A 14,467-nucleotide genomic window follows, 5' to 3' on the forward strand; every position below is an offset into this window, starting at 1 on the left:
AAAAAAATAAAAAAAAAATAAAAAAAAAAAACAATATGACAAAAACATTGTTACTGAGGACCAGTTGCTGGGTATGGCAAGAGATTTATTATACAGAATGCTTCTGTGACAGACACTGTTGGCTAACACATTACCCTTTCTCAACTTTTTCTCTCTTACTCGCTTTCACTATAGAGGCCAGAAAAGCTAAATACTCAATCTCCCAGCCTCCCTTGCTGCTAGGGGTGTCTAAGAAAATGGAAGCAGATGGAAGCAGAAGTCAGACAGAGCAGGGGAAACTTTTAGGAAAGTTTTGGTTTTCCAGATAAAAGGGATTATGTGTACCAACTCTTTCCTCTTTCCTTTCTTGAGAAGAAATATGACATCTGAAAGCTGCAGTGGTCATCTTGCAGCCATGTGGCTAGAAGCCAATGCACACAGGGAGAAGGAGCCTGCATCTTTTATGACATCGCAAAGCAGCTGCACTAGCCCTGAACTGCCTACCTTCAAACTTCTTCCTATGTGCATGTGTGAGAGAGAAAATATATATTATTCATTTAAGCAATCAACAAACGCTGTTTGTTAAGCTATGTTAGTTGCACTTTTTGTTATTTGCTGTCAAAAGCATTCTTAACAGATATGGCTTCTCTGCAGTAGGATTTTGCTAGATTATCACAAATAATGCTCTTTTATGCAATTGTCCCCCAAATATAAGGGGTGGAGTGCAGAGAAAACTCTTCACTAACATCCTCCCAAGCTACCAGTCTTTTTGTGCGTATCTCTGGGTCCACAAATCTTCCATGGGCACCAACAAACTCCTTGCCCAAAGTACAAACTACAACAGTATAGCTCCTCTACCCAGTTCCACTGCTCCCCATGCACTGCTGTGGGTGCCTGCTCAGGCTGTGTACTCCCCTGGCGGGGAGAAGAAAATTGATCTTTCCTTTTGAAATTACCACAACGTACTGTTTGTTTTTAGTCGGGTAGGTTCACTGTTCCGGCTACCGGCTTGGTTTATGGCTTTAACGATGAAGATGTAGCGAGTCCCGCTCTGGAGTCCATGCACTGTGTAATGGTTCTGTTTAATGTTGGGCACAATCATCCAGCTGTCTACTGAATTATACAGGCCTGTAAAATGGGGAAAGACAAGGACATTAGCCAGCAGGTAAGAGAGACAGAATGAAAAACACACTGAAAATTCATCAAAAGCCACCCCCGCAAAAGTGAATTCATTTTGTTTTCTTTTGAGTCTTAGAAGATGTAATGAGATGAACCAGGGCTTATGATTCCACTATTTCATTACTGCCACAGAACTAGGCTTAGGCCAGGCTCCATGCTTCTGGCAATTGAATGCAACCACTAGCAGAAGTTAGGTTATTTCAATTTTTATTTTTTGCTAGATAACACAGGAATGGCTACTATACAGAGTCACAGAATCATCGCTCTTATTGAGTCTCTGGATATTTACTCCAAACGTCCACTCCTCTGAGAGCTGAGTCTGGTCTTATATGGATGGAGCAATCCTGTGCAGAGCACGGAAACATGGAAACTCACCCAAAGGGACATGTAGATACTGAATGTCCCTTATTTCACAAATGGGAAACTAGGATTGAGAGAAGCAAAGTGACTTGCCCAAGGCCAGAGATAGTCGGTGATGGTGCTGAGAGTAGAACCCTGGTATTTTTTAAATGGTAGCCCAGTGTTCTCTCTACTACATCACAGTTCATGGGGCAAACAAAAATGTTCTTTTGTCTCTGCAAGGTAGTGAGGCTCTCAGGGCTTACGATTCCACTCTCCTACTCCATCCTCACCCTTACTTCCCAAACTAGCTGGTCTCCACAGCACCGTAGGGAAGCCGAAGAGATGACATGATAACCAAAGCAAGATATCATCTCCCCATTCTTACACAACACATTCTGTTGTGTGATTCCCATGTTCATTTTGGGTTGAGTGGTCCAGGAGCACATTATTATCTGTAATCTTCCTCCCTTCCAAGTAAGGAAAGGGATCAGAGAACTAGGCTTCTGCTTTTGATGGATTTTAGACTGCAAATATTAACTTAAACAGGGGAAATGTACATAATTAAAACATGTATCTGGCAAGCTTTCAATAAAAGAAAAACCAACATTCTAGTCTGCAGATTATCTAGACTTCTCTCTGCTGTTACCTGCTTTTCAGTTAGTTTACCAGTTTTTAGCCACAGTTCTACTAGAGGGTAGAAAGGGAAGGGCAAGGAAAATAAGCAGTGAATTCAGTCATTTCTATGCAACTCTAGTACAAGATTTAGTGAGGCTGAAAATTGAAAATAATAAGTCATGAGTGTTTTGCAAGAGATCTGATCAAAGGTTTATAATTAATCTGAGGGGAAGTTGAAGAGTCTAAATTAAAGCTAGTAAAAGAAACATAATGGAGGGCAAACAGATATGCTGGAGAAAGATGAGGAAGAATTGGTGGAGGTGCCCAGTGATTCTCATTAAAAGACAATATGGATTAAAAGGGTAGGAGCAATGTTTGAGGCCTTGCCTATGTTACCAATACACTGTATGAATCATAAGCTGCACATAAGATTTTAATACAAAGAGGAAAATATATAATCTCCAGATATACACCCAAAAATACAAGGAAAAACTTCACAATGAAGTACTATGCAGCTGTGAAAAAAGAATGAGGAAAAGATCTCTATTAACTGATATAGACTGATTTCAATGAAATTTTGTCAATTGAAAAAAGCAAATTCCAAAAGTATATATGTATATGTAGTATAGATGCAGTACACTACTTTTTTGAGAGAAAGAAAAATAAGAAAACATGCATATATTTGCTTGGATTTACAAAGCAACAACAATAAAAACAGGAAAGATAAATAAAAAATTCATGAAGTTGGTTATCTACAAGGGGTAGGGGGTGGAGGGACAGGATTAAAAAGATATGGGAGGAAATGACATTTCTCTGAATGTACCTTTTTGTATAGCATCTCTTTGGGAAACACATTGTTTTACAAATTCAAAAAAAATAAAATTAAATCAATACAGATGGGAAAAGTGGGGACTAAAACTGAAGGCAAACTGAAACAAACCCAACCGCATTTCAGATGAACAGCATAATTACACCAACATGGTGGGGGTGGGAGGAAAACCTCAAAAAAATCCTGAAGTATTGTTAGCCAGTTTGTTTTTGTAGTGGTATGGACAAAGCAATTCAGAAACTATTTTAGATGTATTATGGGATTGAGCAAATGAGTACATGTGTTGATGTTGGGAGCCAGCGTTCATACTGTGGAAGAAGGAACATGCAAATACAGAATGGAGAAAGGCAGGAAAGAACCTGTGGGGATGGACTGGAATTTAAGGTATTGATGTAAACTCATGACTCCTAAAATATACGTATGTTTATGTGCACATAAAGTATGTATGCATGTATATTATATGTGGGTGCACATGCTTACATATATGGATGTTTGTGTGTATATCTAGCATATCTAGCACTCAGGCCTTGGTCTCTAATATTGTCCCACTAAAAGAAACCAGGGTTCCTTGGAAAAAAAATGACTGATTTCAAGGCTGGGACAGAATAAGGTCAAAATGAGCCTAAAACATTTTGTTATGCCAGAAAGTAAGGAAGTGCTCAAGAAAATGATGGGGGAATGTTATATGGACTCAGAAATCACCTTGAAAGGCTCCCAATGGCTAAATCTTGACAATTTGAACACCAACACAAGTAAGGGCAGTAAATAATTATTAACAATCAAAAAAAGAGAATTCATCAGCCCATACTGATATATAAACAAATGGGAGGAAATGGGGAATGGGGCTCTTGCTTATAGTAGAATGCCAAGCGCTAACTTGAAAATGTGGGAGGGAATATTCAACTGTAAAATAATCATTTTGCAATCATCATATTAATGATTGATTCAGGCAAGTATCGTCAACTGATAATAAAACAAGGGTAGGGGTGGGGATGAGATGGTTTGATGAAGAAGCAGGGTATTTTTATGGTTTTAAAATATACCACACAGATTACTTATTAGCGGCAAAAGAAAAAGTAGTAACTACAGTGAATAAATCAGACAACATCTTAACTAGGTGATCAAAATTAGCATCATCAGTGAAGGGCAAGTGGACATCATGTGTCTCCAGATATTATACCCTAAGAAAGAACTGTACTGCTGAATATAATCATGAGAAAACTTCAGAAAAAATCAAAATAAGGAGCAGTACAATGAAGTATAATAAAGACATAAAAGGACATTTTTAAAAAAATGTCAGTGTTGTTCAAGACAAAGAAAGGCTGAAGAAATGTTCCAGATTAAAGGAGATATGACAAAAGAGATATGACAATTAAATGTAATACCTGACACTAAAGTATCAAGGACAATATTGGGTTCTTTATATGTCATAAAGAATATTATTTGGTCAAATGTCAAAACTTGGAATATAAATGGTGGTTTAGATAAAGTTATTGCATCAAGGTTAAATTTCTTCAAGTTGGTAACTATACTGTGGTTATGTAAGAGAATTTCCTTATTCTTAGGAAATAGACACTGAAGAATTCAGAGGTGAAAGACCATGATGTATGTAGTTTGCTCTAAAATGGTTCCAAAAAAACAGGGAATGTTAGCAAATGCTAAAGGAAATTGGACAAATATTAACAGTAGGTGAATTTGGGTAAGGCATATACGGGTGTTCTTTGTGCTAGTCTCGCCAGTTTTCTGTGATTTTGAAATCATTTCTAAATTTAAAAAGGTAAATATATGATCCTCTAGGTATTACTGAGATTTAGTAAGATAGGACTTATGACTGAATTATGTCAGTGGAAGTATATCTTTTGTTCAAAAGGGAAAAATTACAATATGGAAATCCCTGAACCTGAGTGTAAATGTGTGGTAGAGAGTATTTGCATGAGAATGAAAAGGAAGGGAAACAGAAGTTATGTCTTTCTGGTAGTATGTTACAGTCTGCCTGGCTAGACAGAGTTTACGGCTAATGCTTTTGTAATGCAAAACACAAAATTCAAACAGAGGAAAGATAATACAGTAATCAGAAGACAAACACACTCACATATTTGTTGGAATTCTCATTCACCTCACAGCATAATCTGAAACATTATCGGTTGTGATCATTTCAAATCTTAGAAGAGGTGGGAAGAAAGTTAAAAATCAAGAAATAAAGTTGAAAGAAAAGGTGAAGGGGGTATAATCCTCACCAACAAGAATAAAATTTCTGGATAAAGAAAATGTGCAAAAACATCTAAGGAAAGTAGCTCTCAGAATGGAGGTTCAGTCAACTGTGGCAGGCCAGACTGGCAGGTAGGATTGGGATCCTGAATCTTCAGAAATACTTATTCCTAGTAAAATAGTTTCCCATTGCCATCAAAATTTTGCTTCAGGCCTCTGCCCTTGTCCTTGTTCTAACAAAGTTTTCTATCAATAACTAGAGGAAGAAATGGAAGGCAGGTTGTGAGGGTAAGCAAGTATATTTGAAAGTAGAATCTGTATCCCAAAGGATTTTAGCATGCTGAAATGAAGTCGCAGAACTAACCAGATAAAATGTACTAGGGATAAATTCAAGGCTTTGTATTTTTGTTTTAGACATTCAAGTGTGTAAGAACAGGATTTGGAATACATAGAAAATTCAGTTGATCATATGCTTAGTAAACAGTCAGTAGTCAAAGTGGCTGCTGAAAAAAAGGTAGAGGGCAAAGGGGCATCAGTTGATGTACAAGAGAAATAATCCAGCTATCCTCTGCAGTGGTCAGATCGCTTTTGGAGTACTGCATTCACTTCGTTGACAGAACATTTTATAAAGCACAGTGATAAACAGGAGTGTGTTCTTAAAAATGATACTAGGGTAGCAAAAGATCTGAAACTATGCCATATGAGGAGCAATTGAAAGAAAGGAAGATGCCTAGCCTGGAAAAGAGAAAATTTAGAAGGATATAGGAACTAACGAAAATTATTTGAGGAACTGTTATGTGAAAGATGGATTAGGTTTGTTAGTGAGGCACAAAAGGTCAGAACTAGGACTAACTGGTTGTTGTGGTTTACTTCAAGGAGCATTAAATTTGAAGTCTGAGAGGCTCAAGCTGCAACCTTGACTCCAACATTTCGTAGCTCTGTGACTTTGGGCAATCACTCAACTTGAGCCCCAGTTTCTTCATCTATAAAGTGGAGTTAATAACATTTCATAAGGCTAAGTAAGCACCCATAAGGACTAAATGAGATAATGTATGTGGGAGCATTTGTAAATGGCAAAGCATAATACATATGTAAATTATTATTGTCGTTATTATTTACTAAAAGGAAGAGTTAAGCCTCTTATAAGGAAGCACTGGCCATTATTTATAGCTGCACAACAATCAAATGGGTTGTTTTGTTAGAAGTGAGCTACCCACCACTGGAAATGTTCAAGCAGAGACAGGATGATTATCTACTGAGTGTCTGGCAGGAGGGAAGAAGATTAGACTAGATGACTTCTAAGGTCCATTCCAATTCTAAGATGCTATGATCCTATCACTGTTGAGAATTACCCTTTAAGCTTTTCTTTACAAAGGACTACATAACCTTGGAAACAGAGGTGACAACCTTTAGATCTTTGTCACTTCTCAGACTTCTTCTTAATTCCTGGGAGATGACTGCTTTCCCCATATCAGGAAAAAGAAGCACAGTTGTTGGCATTAAGACTTTCCAGAGAAGGACAGACAAGTAAATCAGTGGGGCATTAGAGTTTGTGACTTCACAATCTGAAGAAACACCCAGGAACATAGCTATATGGGCCAAGTGGTTTAGGTTGGAGTTGCATGAGGCAAATGTTTTTTAGAGTTTGGTTCCCAAATGTCCTCTCATCTCCCCACCCCACCTTGTTACAAAACAGAATTCTGCCCCAGATTTGTCACAAAACAGGAAAAGGAAGCCTATTAGAAGGTGTTAGTTGGAAAAACTACTCTCATGCTGGCCTGTGAAGTCAGACACAAAAGCAGGAACAAAAAGGTAAAAGAAAATACTAATTTGCAGCTATGGAGATGCTATTTTAGGTTGGGAATCTGTTCCAGTCTTGAATCCAGCTTTAATTTTGCTTTTGTTTCCATTTCCACCCCACGCCCCCCCTCCCACTGCCCCCACACCCAGGGTATTGAGGGGAACTTTCAGCTCATCCCCTCTTGACTGGCATAAGTGAAGTTCCTACTTTGCTTTGTCTTGCTCCAATTCACCAGAAAGTGAAACCATAACATGTGAGCTAAAAAACAGCTTTGTTAACCTTTTTCATTTTGTGGCCCACTGACATGTTTTCATATTTAGCATAATTCTTAGTGGAAAGGAAGAAATAAAGGGAAGAGTGACAGAGGCAGGAGGCTTGTCACCATATTAACTGACAGAGGTAGGTTTGGTAAAGGAAACGTCTTTGAACATAATGTATTTTACCATGATAATGAAGTAGAAGAAGAGTCAAGGAGAGAGATGTTCATACACACAGAACCAGCAATGATGGTGGCAAGGAACAAGTACCAACCAAGCTGTACTCTCCTTGGGAAAGTGGAGTGACATGGATTAATTGAGGAAAGGCTAAGGGTTACATAAATGAATGGGAACGGCCCCAGTAACTGCCCAGCAAGGAAATATACGACTTGCTTGTTACCCATTAGTAAGGTCTTTGCAATGCCCTGGGGAGCTTACACTGTCTATGAAACACTATACTAAACAACCTAACATGTCTTACAAACACTTGCCTCGTGGCGCCCCGGCCAATCTTGAGCAGCTTACTGCTTCCTTACATTTCCTTATCTCTGGCCACAGGCCCCAACTACACCATGACTTACTGATGAAGTTAGCCTGGCCAGTGAATATGGTGTACTGAAGCTCATAGGAGCTGATGCTGAACTCATCATCCGAGATCCAGTGGACTGTAATGGTGTCATGGGAGGCAGTACAGAGTTCTTCTCGGATAGATGGTGGGTTTGGGGCTGTAAGGAAAGGTGGAAAAGAAAGTAAGGAAAGCATACTCTCTCTTCTGGAATTTTACAATTGTTACTCTTCCTGCCTAACCCAACATCTCTTGAAGAGAAGATTTTCTTAATAGAGAATCTTTAAATTGCATGAACGATGCAACCTGAAGCAAAATGCTGGGACCTCAAGCTCCCTAAAACCACTTTTCTACAACATAATATAAGCCTAAACTTTTCTACAACAAAAATATAAGCCTAAATTTTTGTGATGATTGCCCCAGCTGTCTAGTCTGCCTGTATAAACACTTATGTAGACATTAAAGTGATTATATGGTTTTCTTAACATATGGTCTTCAACTTAATTTTTTTATTTCAAAATGAGTATATATATATATATATTTAGATGTATTTTTGCTCTTGTTGCCCAGGCTGGAATTCAGTGGCACGATCTTGGCTCACTGCAACCTCCGCCTCCTGGGTTCAAGTGATTCTCTTGCATCAGCCTCCCAAGTAGCTGGGATTACAGGTGCCCACCACCATGCCTGGCTAATTTTTGTATTTTTAGTAGAGACAGGGTTTCGCCATGTTGTCCAGGCTGGTCTCGAACTCCTGACTTCAGGTGATCCACCCACCTCGGCCTCCCAAAGTGCTGGGATTACAGGCGTGAGCCGCCTTGCCCGGCCCCATTACATATTTTTAGCTGTATAGTCAAGTGCAAAATGATGAGTTCCCTCATCTACAAAATAGGGGTGATAATTAACTTACAGATTTGTTGTAAGGATTAAAGATATAAAATTAATATACAGTGTCTAGAATAAAGTAGATGTTCAATAAGGGGCACCTATTTAATGCAGTAACAAAACAGCTGCAAAAATAGTTTGTGTATATTTTTTTCATGAAATGATCATTAAACAATCCTGAAAGTAGCCAGCATTTTTAACAGGCTGGTTGTGTCCCTCATTTTCTAAAATTGTCTGAGAGCCAGATATTTCTTACATTTTTCTTCCTGATCTACTAACTCTTAATTTTCCTTAAAATCATTTTGGTAGTACTTGTACCCACATAAGGCATTCTCTAACATTCCCTAATTGTCACCTGAGTTCTACTCTCATAACAAGCAACAATACATTACTGTTAGATTCATAAGGACAAATCTATCAGCAAATTTCTTTTGTTTTACTCTTAAGTATAGATGGTATACCCATTTTGATCCTAGAAATAGTTAACAAATCATAAATCATCTTTTTTTCTATTACATGAACTAAAATATATTCTGTCTGAAAAGATATATGCATCATTTTAAAGATTACAAAATATGTAAATTATAAATATTGTCTTTTTCAAATTATTTTTTAGTAAAAGCATACCAGAAGAAAAAAAATTAAATGGGGAGGAAAGCACAGTATTTTCACACCTGTTAAATAATCTAACCCCTCTAGCAGTTTCTTTTCTCTGGAAAAATCTAAAGCAAAGTTTTCAAAGGCATCATTAAAATTGATGTCTGGAATCAGAACTTGAGAAGATGCAGTTGCCATAGCGACCCTGAAAAAGAGGAAAGTACATCAATATACATCAAAATAGGTTGCAACCTTCACCCAGTTTTTGATTTCTGATTTAACAAGGTGAAAATAAATGACTTGTAAGGCTTGATTTATTTAGTGAAAATATCATACCTGTGCCTTTCCAATGGGAACCATTTAAATTTTAATCATCATGAACCAATTAAGAGTTATACCATATTTATTCACATATGTTCACCCCTCAAACACACTCCCCCATCCGGTCTTAATTTTGAGAAGTAAATACAGAATTTTTTTCCCTCTGCATCATTTTCCATCTGGTAGGCAGCATCAAAACTAGACCCTTAAAGACTTGGTAAAAATAGTTCGAGATTTTTCTTTTTTGTTTATGCTAGTCAGCAGGTCAGCATGCTAGGTTAACACCTTCCCTAAATATATCGTTTATATGATTTTTTTTTTTTTTGAGATGGAGTCTTGCTGTGTCACCCAGGTTGCAGTGCAGTGGCACCATCTCAGCTCACTGCAATCTCTGCCTCTCCGACCCCCTTCCAGATTCAAGCGATTCTCATATCTCAGCCTCCCTAGCTGGCGCCCACCACCATGTCCAGCTAATTTTTGTATTTTTAGTAGAGACGGGATTTTGCCATGTTGGCCAGGCTGGTCTCAAACTCCTGACCTCAAGTGATCCACCCGTTTTGGCCTCCCAAAGTGCTGGAATTACAGGCATGAGCCACCGCACCTGACCTATGTGATCTTTTATAGCACTTATATTTCACTTTATTATCCTCCGATTGTATAGTGCTATGATAGTGTTATCTTCCCAACTAATTCTAAGAGTCTCAAGAGCAGGGTTCATATTTTGTACCTCTTAATATCTTCCATGGTCCTAACACAGCATTTGACACATAGTGAAAAAATAATTGTTGAATGAACAATTGAATGACTAACAACAAAATAACTGCTAACATTTATCGAGTGCTTAGTATATACAATGCTCTCTACATTCACTTTACACACATTATCTAATTTACTCTTTACCATAACCCTATGTAGTAGATGTTATTTCAATTTTGCAAATGAGAAAGTTGACACATTGAAATGCTAAGTAACTTGTCCAAGATCACACAACCAGTAAGAGTCAGAAATGTAATTGAGCCCATGTCCATCTGATTCTAAATTCTATACCCTTCACCATTTAGAGTGTTCTTCAAAAAATTGAGGTATATTTTACATACTTCAGCAATTCTTAGCCATCATTACAAATCAGGATTATCTGGAGGAGCTTTTGCCAAAATATACATGTTTTAGTCCTGTGCAAGATCTTCTAAATCAGAGCCAATGAAGATCCTTGAACATGTAAATGATGGTGAGGAAAGAAAAATTCACTTGGCAACAATACGTAGGTTAGAGGAGAGAGAAAAGGCATTGAATGTAGAAAGACCAGAGAGGAAACTTTCACGGTCAGCTAGTTGTAAGGGAATGAGAAACTGAAAAATACATATCCTCATGTACATATACCCTGCTATACATCTACCAACAACATCTCTTATTGTTTCTGAAAATGGAGATGTTTCAGGGATAAGCTACAGGCAAAATGAAAGACCAGCTCAGTACAATCATAAGGTCTCACGTGAATAGCCAAGATTTGGTAAGTAAGGAGACAACTTCTTTAGGATAACAGTTAATCTAGAAAATTAGCTCATGGAATTTCTTTCTGGCCTCTCCAATCTTCTTTATTTCTTCCATCCATCTATCCAATACTTATTAAGCACAACTAGTGTGCCAGGCACTGTAGTGGGCACTGGAGATACACAAAGTGAACAAGTTTTTTTGTGGTTCTTGCCCTCAAGAGCTCACACATCATGAAAGAGAAAGACATTACATGGGCAATAGAAGTGCTGCTACAAAGGGAATAGAGCGTGCACAGGAGTTATCTGAAGGGACTTGGGAGCTAAGGGAAATCTCCCCTGAGGAAGTCGATTTTAACTAATGACCTATCTAATGAGTAAGAGTTAACTAAGCAAAGACTATGTGGATGTGTGTGTGTTCTCTCTTGTTTGAAGCCTGGAGAATGAGACAAAATCATGCAGGACTTTGTAGGCCGTGTTACAAACGTTGGATTTTATCCTAAGAATGATGGGAGTCACTAAGCATTTTAGGTGGGGAAGTAATATGCTGAAATTCATGTTTCAGGAATAGTACTATGGCTTCAGTGGAGGGATTGGAAAAGGTCAAAATTGGAAGCAAAGAGACCAGATTTTTAAGTGTCTTGGAATAAGCATACGTGTAAACAAATAAAACAAAAAGGGTTAATTCACAAAGCATCAAAGAAAACAAAGTCAAAGCAAACAAATGGCAAATAAATATATTTAAAAAGTCCAACTATATGAGAAATCAAAGAAATGTAAATTAACATGAGATAACGTTTAAATTACAAACAAATGACAGCATAGGAGCTTTTATGCCTATATTCAATAATGCCTACATATTGTATTAGGATTGAAATTGATATATATTTTGAAGGCCAAATTAGCATTAAATTTCAAAATAGCTTAAAATATAAATCTTCTTTGACACCACAGTTCTATTTCATAAAATTTTTATTATGGAAATAATTGAGATGTATGCAAAGATACAACTACAAAGGCACTCAACACACCATACGTAGCCTAATTGTCTAACAGTGGAGACTGAGTTAAGTAATGTACTATATATCAAAAGATAAAATAACATGAGGCAATTGGAAATCAGATTTTATAATATCCAATGATATAGAGAAAAGTTTGTGATATATTGTTTCAAATGTAGAGTATAATACAGTATATATAGCATGATATCATGTTTGTGAAATATATCTAAATAGAAATATTGGAATACTATATTCCTAAATATTAACAGTGGATGAAAGGTTAAGAATGGGTTAAAAGTGACCTGGTGGTGTGTGTGTGTGTGTGTGTGTGTGTTTATGTGTGTGTGTGTGTGTGTGTATCTGACTGTATTTTTTTTATTTAAGCAAAACACAACATAAGCTATATTGCTGCAGTCTCTTAAGGCCTTGGTCTCTATTACAAATAATATAAGGCATCATTTGTAAGGGGAAAGACATACCTCTCCCAGCTAAAATTTCATTTTAACTGAAATCATGGTACCTTAACACAATACAGTGCATAAAGGTGGGGGAAAATATCAGACCCTGTGGGAGACCAGTATTGAAGTTGGGAAGATGATTCTCAAGTCATATTACATAGATAGTCATCTATTCTACCTACCCCTCAGGTTATACCTGAGCCTATGAAAATAAGATTCAGATAAAGAGTTGGGAATCATAACCATCTGAATGGTAACTGAAGCCCTAGGAACCAATGAGTTTGCAACAAGGAGAGCGTGTAATGAGAGAAGAGAATAACCTAAGACAGAATCACAAAGAACAATAGCATTAAAGGAATAGGCCAAGGAAACATTGCTCACAAAGGCAAAACAAAACAAAAACAACTAGGTAGGAAGAAAACCAGGAGTGTTCATGGAAGCTAAGGGCAGAGAAATTTCAAGTAAAAATGATCAGGAGGACAAATGCTACTGAGAGACCAAGTCAGATGAAACAAAGGGGTGTCTATTATATTTAGCAACAAGGTATTCATTTGATGACCTTGAAAAGAATACTTTCACTGGTGTGGTAGTGGGACAAAACATTTTAGAGGGTTGGAGAGTAGAGATTATTAAATATAGTGGTTTGAATATATGTTTTATTTTTGCTTTCATGAAATCTCACTGAAATAACAGTCAAAGAATGAAATGTCATAAACCTACAAAGACAAAGAGAATGGAAAAGAGATGCCAATGAGTAAAAGATTGTCAACAAATGTTTGGAAGCTAGAAAGCGATGGATGTGTGGTAACCAACAACAGACCAGAGAAAGCTAGATCAGGAAGCCAACAACATCAAGTTGATTTAGTGCCACAGAAAGTTGAAAGTTTTCATAAGGAACAACTAGATCCACAGATTCAGGCACACTAAACCAGAAACTACCCTTCCTTCATTCTGGAAGGATATGTGAGGTTTACTTTCTGCTGAGCTTTGACATTATACTAAAAGTCTTAAAACTCTCAGCTCCTTTTCCCTCCTTGACTCCCAGAATGCTGGCAGCCAGGCTTATACCTTCCACACCGCTGGCCCTCCAATCAAAAGCAGGAGATTGGAGGATTCCATCCAAGGGAATCTGACCCAAGAGAAAAGACCTACAGAACTGACACTTTGGAGTCCTCAATAAAAAGCCAGCATTCTGCCTTATAATCCTATAGCAAAGTTCACCAGGCCATAAATTATTCCCATCCACTCAGAGTTTCCAGTCATCTTTCAGTGCTTAAATTCAAACCACAACCAGTAGTTTGCCAGATATTTAGGAAAAGACAGCAATTTAAACTAACAGAGAAAAGGAACTGGGAGGAAATCCAGACAATGTAGGGTTCAGAAGCAAACTTTTAAAAATGATAATATTCTCGGGCCGGGCGCGGTGGCTCAAGCCTGTAATCCCAGCACTTTGGGAGGCCGAGACGGGCGGATCACGAGGTCAGGAGATCGAGACCATCCTGGCTAACACTGTGAAACCCCGTCTCTACTAAAAAATACAAAAAACTAGCCGGGCGAGGTGGCGGGCGCCTATAGTCCCAGCTACTCCGGAGGCTGAGGCAGGAGAATGGCATAAACCCGGGAGGCGGAGCTTGCAGTGAGCTGAGATCCGGCCACTGCACTCCAGCTCGGGCGACACTGTCTCAAAAAAAAAAAAAAAAAAAAAAAAAAAAAAGATAATATTCTCAAGAAGAAAACCAAATAGTTTGTATCCACAAAGCAAAAACAGAATGCTAAAAAAGAAACAAGGATGAAGGATGAGCTCTTGTGAATAAAATTAGGAATGCTGAAATTAAAATTTTAATAGAAGGATTTAATGAAAAATTAAGGAAGTATCTTAGTGAAACAAGAAGACAAAGTCATGGAAAATGGAAAAGATAAAATTAGAGAAAAAAGTCTAGGAT

At 37.7% G+C, this 14,467-nt stretch overlaps 1 protein-coding gene across 1 annotated transcript in view; it reads right to left on the bottom strand.

Annotated features, from left to right (window-relative positions):
* Window positions 1-931: 931 nt before the first annotated feature.
* Window positions 932-14,467, bottom strand: part of MID2 (midline 2) — a 93,303-nt gene continuing 79,767 nt past the window's right edge. Inside the window, exons 6-8 of the mRNA XM_026451995.1 lie at window positions 9,332-9,459; window positions 7,792-7,935; window positions 932-1,107 (exon numbers count right to left, since the gene is read on the bottom strand). Coding sequence (XP_026307780.1) covers window positions 932-1,107; window positions 7,792-7,935; window positions 9,332-9,459 — 448 coding nt within the window. The remainder of the gene's footprint in view (window positions 1,108-7,791; window positions 7,936-9,331; window positions 9,460-14,467) is intronic.

The sequence above is a fragment of the Piliocolobus tephrosceles genome, chromosome 12, assembly GCF_002776525.5.
Source record: "Piliocolobus tephrosceles isolate RC106 chromosome 12, ASM277652v3, whole genome shotgun sequence".
NCBI classification, from domain to species: domain Eukaryota; kingdom Metazoa; phylum Chordata; class Mammalia; order Primates; family Cercopithecidae; genus Piliocolobus; species Piliocolobus tephrosceles.